Here is a 10,226-nt window from a genome sequence, read left to right on the forward strand (position 1 = left end):
TATTAATGAACTATTAATGAATCTTGCTGTGGTTATGGGCAAATGTTTGACTTGTTTCCTGTTTTTACTCTAAACTGACACAACAGGCTCCTCATGTGTCTCTGCTCTCTCCTCCTCCAAGCAGCTCTCTGTGACTCAGCAATGCTGCATTTTAAAGATGAGCAGAAATAGATTAGAGACATTTTATACCTTCAAATCCGCTCTTCTACAAAAGCACTTAAGTAACAAAAAAAACCATGAGAAAAATGCAAATGAAATTTGAAAGTTTTGGAGAGAGGTGGACAAACCTCAGATCAATTTTCAGTGTTTATTCTAAGCTGAACTAACAAAGTCCTCATTTGTCTCTGCTCTCACCTCCAGCAGGGCTCTTTGCTCCCCCAGTGATGATAAACCGTCAAGACAGGAGTTGAGTGTGAGATAAGCAACCTGCTACTCTTAGCAATATGAGTTGTAAGGTTGGAACAAACAGCACTGCTGTACAGAGTTGGCAACATCAACTTAGAGGGTGATATGTAACTTAGCTGGTGGGTATGGATGTTGTTAAATGGTCATAGTATGATTATTACTGCAAATACAGCTTTTAATGATGAATAAGATTATCTTTGGTCTTTCAGATATAAATGTGTTGAAATAAAAAAATCCCAACTGTAGATTCATTATTTTGACAATGATCAAGAGAAAATCAGTGTTTTTTATTCATTATACAGGTGGCAACATACAATGATAAAAATCTTAAAACAGATTGTTTTTTATCATTACCAAGTAGCTTAATACAAATATAAATATAAACATTTATGCTTCATCTGTTTATACAAACAGCAAAACTCTTCATGTGAATGTAATGTAATTATTCAAGTAATGTAATGTTAACAGAAAATGACTTGATCACAGAAGATGTTTTTAAAATTCTTATTTCGAAATGCCTCAATAGACATGACGTGTTTAAATTAATTGCTTTATTTAGTGCTTGGTGAGGTTACTGTCTGCTCTGTGTTCACTGGTCTGTGTCAGAGTCTCTCCTACTTCAGCAGCTGCAGTCACAGCTCAGAGTCTCTGCAGTCTGACTAAAGGAGGTTTTTGTATGACTACAAATCACTGTGTGAACACTGGCCCGCTATGCACACTCTTACAGTAGTAAACTGCTGCATCTTCAGCCTGAACTCCACTGATGGTCATAGAGAAGTCAGAGCTGCTTCCACTGCCACTAAATCGAGTTGGTGTTCCTGAATGTCTTATGCTCACATGTCGAATTAGGAGCTTTGGAGTTTGTCCAGATTTCTGTTGATACCAGAACATACACTGACCAGCACCACAGCCACCAACAGCTTGGTTGGTCCTACAGGTCAGGGTGACAGTAGATCCAGGAGTAAATGTCACTGCTGGAGGTTGAGTCACAGTCACCTGACCGCTGCATCCTACAGACAAAAACAAATCATTCATTTATCAGCAGAAATCAATGAGAGAAAAAGCAGCACATCATGTTTGAAATGTTGCTGAGTGAATGAACCTGTAAAACAGCAGCAGGTCAGCGTCCAGATGAGGATGGTGATGAGAGTCATGGTGGTTGTGCTTTCTGCTGTGTTGACTGACAGATGTGAGTCCTGCAGTGTTGAAGTCACAGGACTATAAACCTTCTCAGTTCTCTGGAGGATCAGCTGATGATGCAAAGCCTCCTCTCTATGGAAATCATTTCTCTGCTCTCAACACACTGAAGGCAAGAAGGGATGCAAAGTCAGAAGAAAAATAGTTTGGATTAATACTATTATACATTATACAAACTTGAATCATACCACTGACTTTTTATGTAATGGAGGAAAATATAAAGAAAATATAATTCTGCATTTTTAATATCTGGATTAAAACAGCACTTTGGTTGGTAAGCTTACTTCATACTTTTGGTAACAGACATTGCGCCTCTATTGTTGTTCTAAGTATATCGCCAAAATCTCATAATTCATGCTTTAGAAGCATTTTCGTTTCTGTGTTTTTCTTTTTTCTTTTTGCTGATATAGCTTTATTTCATTTGACAATCTTTTGTTTTAGCATTTTACAGTTTCTTAGCTTTTCTTTTTCTTTTTTCATTCTTTCATACACCGATTTATTTCTTTTCCTCAGACCACGCCGGATCTGTTAATATCAACAACGCAGCACACTCAGAATTCTAAAGCTGATTCTTCCCTTCAGACCGCACCGGATCTGTTACTTCAGCACAATAAACACTGATTTTTCTTCAAAACCATTTCTGACTTGATTTTCTTAAATTCTGTGTCACTTAAACATCCTGACCGCACCAGGCGTTTTCTGTCGGACTTCCTCGTCCGAAATTACTCTTTTTACTCACAAACAAGTGTATCTCAAAATGATCTTCTGATCATAGCTATTCCTGAGGCCACAAATGTCAGCAGCGCCACCTGAGTAAAATCTTAGTAAACGTCTTTACTAAGGAGGAAGTTTTTCAACTTCGTGACCAAACACTTATTGAACCACAAACTGACCAATAAGTCTTATATTCTCTTATTCTTTAATCACACATTGGTCTCTTTTCTCTCCTATTTCCTCATAACATGTCATGTTACTTTTATCTCAGTACTGTCTTTTTCTCAAAGTTTCATTATCCTTACTTCAAAGCTTCTCATTACTTCAAAGTTCCCCTTCGGTGTTAATGTTATGCTAACATAGCTGTTTCGCTAGTCACATAGCACATCACTATATACCAGCTAGCCAAACTTCAGTAACCCTACAAACATCACTGCTGCTTACTTTCCTGTCTTCATGTATGTCGGAAGTGATAGCAGAGCTGTGCCTTTTAATTTGTTTTAGAAATCCCTCAGTCAGAACCTGGTATAATATATTTAGATGGAAACTAGTGAGCTAACTCTCTGCTAACTTCTAACTCCGTTACATTTCCGTTACTGCAAGTGTGGCTGTGCACGGGTGTGCACTTTAAATATACCCCTTTTGCGCTGTGTTACAGGGCCACCCAAGTGGCTCATGGGAACGTGACAGACCCTGGTTCGAATCCCATGCGGACCATATATTGGGGAAGTGTGCTGAATAAAAAGAAAAATTAAAAAAATCCCTGGCTCTGAAATTCACCTGCTATGCTTGCTTAGAAGCCTACAGGCGAGCCTATTGATGGGTTCTCTCTGCCTTTTACCGCTGTCTGAAAATCACTTTTCCCTCAATCGATATTGGTTGTTATGGTTGCTATGGACCGCCAAACACACCACGCATTGTGGCTTTCTCAATCTTTTCTTTTTTCTTTTCTTTTTCTTTTCTTTTTTTTTGTCTGTGTGCTGGAGGATGTTCAGCCTTTATTTTGAAGTTTTTCATTCAGACTTGACAGAAACACTCTCAGCGTTTGCATGTTTCAGTGCCTGGTTGGTTTATTATACGTAACATATCACACGTAATAATTAAGTAATTACAATAAGTACAATAAGTAATTGTTTTTGTCCACCATACATGTCACACTTCCAGTGACATCATGTTTTATTTTGCATCGTTCATTTTTTGAAGGATATTTCTAGGTTCTACCTTTTTATCAATGGCAGCTTTAGCTCCAGAACGCCAAATTCTGTAACAGACTGCAGCAATCAAGTCTGTCTTGCAACACCTCAGTATGCTGTTATCAGTGCCTACACTGGGCATGATTGGTATTTATCAATTTCAATCTAAGGTGGAAAATGCTCCATTTTTTTTTTTCTTTTAGTGAAATCATTCAATTTTGTCCTCGTAAATTACACTATTATTATATTTTCACTTCTTGCATGATTTACATAATTCCTTTTGCTCATATAATTAAAATGCCTCTCTAATCCTAATTAGCAATTTGGTTTTTAAGTTAGTTGGCTGCCATTTTGGCACCTTAAATAAATTTCAGCTGCTTTGTTTGACATCATATCTTCATCTTCTGGTTGGTGTGACGAATTATTTATTCAAAGAAAATGATCAAAAAGCTGTTTAGTCTTAGAACTGGCTTTGTAATCCTTTCAAGGCTTTCAAGATGTCATTGGCTTTGTTTCTCAGCTGTTTCTTTCGATTGGGACGCGCGATGTGTTGCTTTTTGGGATTTTCTTTTTAGCCTACTTCACTTTCAGACAGGTTCTATTTAAGTGGGTTCTTAATTCAGCAAGTGTGGCGGTAATCAGGTCTGGATGTGGCGAGTGAAACTGCACTCAGCTTTCCAAAAACTGCGGTTTCAATCATAATAATTCATCATTTAAAAAGGTGGGGGTAAGGACAGATGGATTAACAAGTCAGCTTGGTTGGGTTTGTTGTCTTAATTAATGAAATCATCGTTTAAAATAATTCAAATTTGGTTGATGAAATACTGTATAATCTTGATTTTCATCTAGTACGTTCACTCATGGTGTCATTACATATTCTTACAAAAACAGCACGATAAGTGCAGAAAGTCTGGTAACTATCTGTCTGCTACTCTGCTTTTCAGTTATCACAGAAAGAGGTGACATTTGTCTGAAGCTTGGCTTAAAAAAATTTTTTTTAAAAATCCCTGGCTCTGAAATTCACCTGCTATGCTTGCTTAGAAGCCTACAGGCGAGCCTATTGATGGGTTCTCTCTGCCTTTTACCGCTGTCTGAAAATCACTTTTCCCTCAATCGATATTGGTTGTTATGGTTGCTATGGACCGCCAAACACACCACGCATTGTGGCTTTCTCAATCTTTTCTTCATGTCCAAACAAACGCTCAGTTTTGCCTTCATTAACACAAATTATACATCAAAACGTAGGTATTTTTCTTGCCTTTCACCAAAGGGCACTGTCATTATTGTAGGAGTTGCCGTTTTCTCGCAAATGGCCTCGAAGCAACAGTTAAAAAAATGTCCACATTCAAAGTATATGGAGACTTGAGTGAAAATGACAGCTGAAATTCTGTAACGGAGGCGTTTTCAACTCGTCATATCTTCTAGATATATTTTTCTTTAGAGACCTGAAAACCGCCTTGATTTTTTCTAAATTTTTATTAAAGCCTGCTGATTGTTACAGTGAAAGAATGATGTCGACAGCCCGTGTACTTTTGGAGTTACAGAACATTTTGTAACACGAAGAAACAGCAATTTTTACCTCTCAGTTGTGGTGAACGCTTGAAATATATTATGGAGAACGCGCTTTGGGAGCCAGAGACCCGGGTTGAAATCTAGCCAGTGGCAGTATCTAATATCTTTCCCTAATTCACTTTATAATTACAAATTCTCAACACTTGAACATTCCCACGAGTGCTCTGATCAAAACAGTGCAAGAATGAGCTCTTTAGCTTTTGATTTTCAACTTATCCACATTTCTTTGTGGACACTCCTGCATGTCACAAATACATTGCACAAAGCGCATCTGTGGCTGTGTACCATTTGTGGTGCGTTGGCTCCCTCTGCTGGTACGCGCCTCATTCAAATGTCGCCGCACATTTAAAAATGCAGGGTGTCTTTACACTGTCATAGCTCCTAGATAGATTTCTTAAGAGACCTGAAAATCGCTGTGATTATTCACCATAGCCTGCTGAGTCTTACAGCGAAAGAACGATGTCAACGTATAGCATCGTGGGTTACTTTAATTGTGTTTGGGGGTTTTTTTTATCAAATCCTACAAAACAGGACCATTGTGACACAAAACCTCTCACACACTAACACAGACTCTTTATACAGATACAGAGCTTTACATGTATAAATAAGGCAGAGAAAAATGCATAAAACACAAGCTATCAACAGACTGTTGGTGGACACCATGTCACTTTATTTTGTTTTTATCTTGTTTCTTTTTGGTGTAGCCTCATTAAACAAAATGTTTATTAAAATGACCACTTTTATTATGAATTATTATGAAATTAATAATTCATTACTAATTATTTATTATGAACACACCTGCAACCCTCAAGTGGAGGTGGCAGAGAGGAGGCACTTGGAGTTTCGGTCGAGAAAGTGTCCGTGTGACTGAGTCCTGTCCCAGCTCTGCTTCAAGGTCTGTCGGTCCAGCTTGTTGAGGGCCTGAGAGCAAAGACGGATATCCTGGACCAATTCTGACAAACTGTCCAGATCTTAAGTTCACACATATGCATACCTTTGAGGTTTAGAAGTGTCAGTGGTCGACGGGCCTCTCTGACAGACGCCAGGATGTTGTGAAGTCCTGCTGATGTAACAGACAGATTTCCTGACAGATTCAGACTCACCAGTGTGGGACACGACGAGAGGCACCTGTGAAATTATAATAAAAAGTCCAACAGGCCAGTAATGAGTGACAATTTAAACAAAGGCAAAGCCCTAATAACATGAGTAATAACTGAGCCGTAGAAATGACGCCCTCACACACAAACCTCGCCAAGGTAGCTACGCTGCTGTCTGTCAGCCCATTTGCAGCCAGGCTGAAGTGGGTCAGAGAGCACTCGTCCTGCAAAAAAACAAAAGTCTTAACCTGATTGCACACTTATATCTTTCGACAATAAATGACATTGCATGATTTTTGCATGCACACCTGTGACAGGACTTTGGCGAGGTGTTCCAGTGCCGGGTAATCAGCAGGCCCTCTGCAGACAGCTGACAGGTCCACGTGTGTGAGGCAGTGGAGGGGCAGAGTCTTTAACACCAGCTCAAAGCCGGTGGAGCCCCGGGGATTGTGGGACAGACACACTGCTTTCAAATGGCCTGTGCCTGAACGTTCAGAAGATGTAAAGTTAGTTGCAGTTTTGCTTATGAGTGGGAGTTCAGTGAAGCTTAAGGCTTCAGTCAGCTGCTTGTTAGAGAGTGTTGGGTCTAAACTCAGACCCCACTGTTTCCAGGACTTATTCTTATGTCTGTGGTTGCTCTTCTCCCCTGCAGTGGGTGTGTTGAGGCCCACCCACACTGTCCTCCCTTCATCCAAAGAGGAAAACAAACAGAGCATCCCCAGGGGTTTCAATAAGCTTGGGGATAGACGGTCGCTACAGCTGGAGCAGCACCCTGAGCCTCTCTGCAGACCAGTGGAGGAAGGCGGGCTCAGTGAGCTGTGAGGCCAGTCTGAGTGGACAGAGCCCCGTCACTCAAACCCTGGACCCTGACCACTGCTAAGAGTAGAGCTTCAGCAACACTTCCTGTCTGCATGATGTGTTTGATGAAGCTACAGGTTTTGTTTGTTCCTATTTTTCTGCAAACATTTGACTCTCTATTGTTATGCATGCAGATTTCATTTGCTTGTTCATGTTGTGCTTTGAAATCATGCTATAAAAAACAAGTCTGCATCACAAAGTAAAATCCCAGTTCATGAAAAATCACTAATGTTTTAACCTTTTATTCTATATCTATGATCATTTATAACTTTTATAAAAAATGCCATTTATGAAGGTAACTAAATACATAAACATCAGTTTCTGTCATTACACTTAAAAAAAGACGTGCTCATGAACTTTTGCTCATATTTAATGATAAATGTAAAGGTTGAATCATTATAAACGTAGTTGTATACTTCTTTAGTTTTAGTTTTATTCAGTGCGTTTGTGGTTGATGATTCTTGTGTTAGTGGATTAGTTATTCTCATCACAGTCCAGCACGCTGCACCTGCAGCCTTTAACCAGACTGAAGGAGGTTCTTGTACTGCTATAAATCACTGTTTAAACATCCGACTACAACGACAGCCCAAATAGCAACAATCTCCAACATCTTCAGACTGAAACCCACTGATGGTTAAAGTGTACTGAGAACCAGATCTACTGCCACTGAATCGAGACGGAGTTCCTGAAGAGAGACTTGATGCTCCATATATAAGAAGTTTGGGACTCTCTCCAGTTTTCTGAAGGTACCAACTGAGATCAGCACCAATGTTTGAACTCCCTGTAGCACTGATGGTCACAGTCCCACCAAGACTGACAGACTTGACTTCATCAGTCTGCGTCAGAAAATTATTGGCAAATGACTCTGAAATGAAGAATAAAATGACAAGTTTGTTTTTTAGACACAAACATAAAAAGAACAAAGAAAATTTCATCAAATATAAAACAGTCTGTGTCTTAAATGTGAGAATCTCTCACCCTGACTCAGAAAGCCTAACAAAAGAACCACCAACATTGGAAACACCATCCTGACTCAGATTTCAATGGAAGTGCATGAGAGCATGTGTGACAGCAGAACTTAAACTGTGAGGAGAAGTGATGCATGAAAGTGTGCAAAACCCAATTTAGGAGGTCAGCTGAGGAGAGGATCATTCAATCTTTTCATTCTACATGTATTTCAAAAAAGAAACTTATACATAGTGTTTTAAAGCTTATAAAATTTGAAAACTTATCTAATATTAGTTTGTTGTTTGAATAATTTAGTCCTGCACAGCTCCTGTAAAACCCTGTGATGAAGGGTTTACTCCACAGAAACCAGGTATTTGATATTTTAAACCATGTACAGGTGAATTGGATCTTTCCAAAAATAAAAGAAATTATTTTGTTTTGTTTTGGGGTTTTTTGTTTGTTTTAGTTTAATTGTTTTTCTGTTTGTTTTTTGCTGCTTAGATTGTTTGTTGGTTGCTCTTTTACCCATGAGCATACTGTTAGGTTAGTCTTCTAACTCCAGTGATGCGGTGAGTTCCCTTCCAATTACGTCCAAAAAGCTCATTTTAGTCAATTTGTTATATTATGTCCACCAGAGTGTGTAGCAGTTACTTTGATGACAAAACATTCAGTGTGACAGGGATAAAACAATATTACTATTGTGCATACCAGTCTTGTTAAAAATTGAAAAATTTCACATTACTGGATGCACGATACATATTCAAATTATAGCATGGGTCAGTGAGAACACCTGCACCTGTGAAGTCTGGGTGGTGCTTGTTTTAATGAGTTATCATTACCATGGTATTAAATTACAGATTATTACACAGAAAACATCACATGTGTTTCCTGGTAGTCATTGCTATTCTGTATTTTGTTATAAAACAGTATTAACATTGTTATTAATGTGTTAATAAATACAAACAAGCAGTTTTGCATTTTGCAGCTCTGCTTTTTTCTTATTTCTGTTTATTTCCTGCTGAAACTACCAGGAAATGTTTTCAAATAGGTTATTAATATGATATTATATAGAAACAGGCAGCTTTGTATTTTGCATGCTTATTACACAGAAACTACCACAGGTAATTGAGTGGTAATAGCTTAGAAATTAACATATTATTATTTTCTTTTTCTGCCTTATTATCCTACTACTAACACCATTTATTAATAAAAGTGCCCTCGCAAAGTTCTCTATTATATTATCTTTATAGTCTCTGCATTGTTGGAAATCAGTCATATGGCTCTCTACTTACATTTTGTTCAGGTCAGCTGACCACAGCTACACACACATACACACAAGCAAAGGCAATTTACTGGAGCTCACAACACAAATTATGATGTGACTTATTTCTAAGTAATTATTTTCCCCACACTGCACCTCAACACCCACTCTTAGGGCTCCCCCTCCTTCAAATTTTCACTTTAATCTCTGGTTGACTCATGTTTGTCAACATAGCACAAACTTTTTGCAATAACCACAAATTCGCTTTATGATATCTTAGGTTTTGTTTGTCGGGGGGAGGGGGGGGTGTTCTTAGTTAATGACAAGCACAATGGGTTAAATTTATTATTTACAATTAAAACTACCTACTAGATGATTTCAGTTGATTTCTCCTGAATTTGAATTTCTCCTGGTAGAGTGTCAATAGCTTGAAAATGGTGAGGAATTGTATGAAAATGATGTGACATAACACAGTAGTAAAAAACTTGAAACTGGCAGTTGGTTTTTGTTGTTTTTAAATGTCATGATGAACAAACTTGCTATGAATACAAAGGTAAAGAAAATATATTTCATTTGTTCATATGAACGACTACTCTTGCTGTGACTACAGTCAGGAAACCTAACTAAAATTAGTTGTTATGTTTTTATTAAAAACGTAATTGTTTATTTATTTAAATCCTTATGTTAAAATGCCCTTGAATGTGTTTATTGCTCAGTGAAGTTACTGTGAGGTCTGTGTTCAGTGGTCTGTGTCAGAGTCTCTTCCTCTGCAGTCAGTTCCTGCTGTAACAGCTCAGTGTCTCTGCAGTCTGACTGAGGGAGGTTTTTGTACGACTACAAATCACTGTGTGAACACCCAAACACTGTTTATGTTATGTTGACTCTGACAGTAGTAAACTGCTGCATCTTCAGCCTGAACTCCACTGATGGTCATAGAGAAGTCAGAGCTGCTTCCACTGCCACTAAATCGAGTTGGTGTTC

The 10,226-nt window shown here is 38.4% G+C and overlaps 1 pseudogene and 1 gene segment (V, D, J or C); both read right to left on the bottom strand.

Moving 5' to 3' along the window:
* Positions 1-1,077: 1,077 nt before the first annotated feature.
* LOC102198801 (Ig kappa chain V-III region NG9-like) lies at positions 1,078-1,648 on the bottom strand. The segment is given in 2 exon segments: positions 1,078-1,415; positions 1,508-1,648. Coding segments are annotated over 2 exon segments (375 nt in total).
* Positions 1,649-5,837: 4,189 nt separating this feature from the next.
* Positions 5,838-6,894, bottom strand: LOC102209080 (tonsoku-like protein; annotated as a pseudogene).
* Positions 6,895-10,226: the final 3,332 nt, after the last annotated feature.

This window comes from Pundamilia nyererei, unplaced genomic scaffold (assembly GCF_000239375.1).
Source record: "Pundamilia nyererei isolate P.nyererei 1_Seehausen unplaced genomic scaffold, PunNye1.0 scaffold00070, whole genome shotgun sequence".
NCBI classification, from domain to species: domain Eukaryota; kingdom Metazoa; phylum Chordata; class Actinopteri; order Cichliformes; family Cichlidae; genus Pundamilia; species Pundamilia nyererei.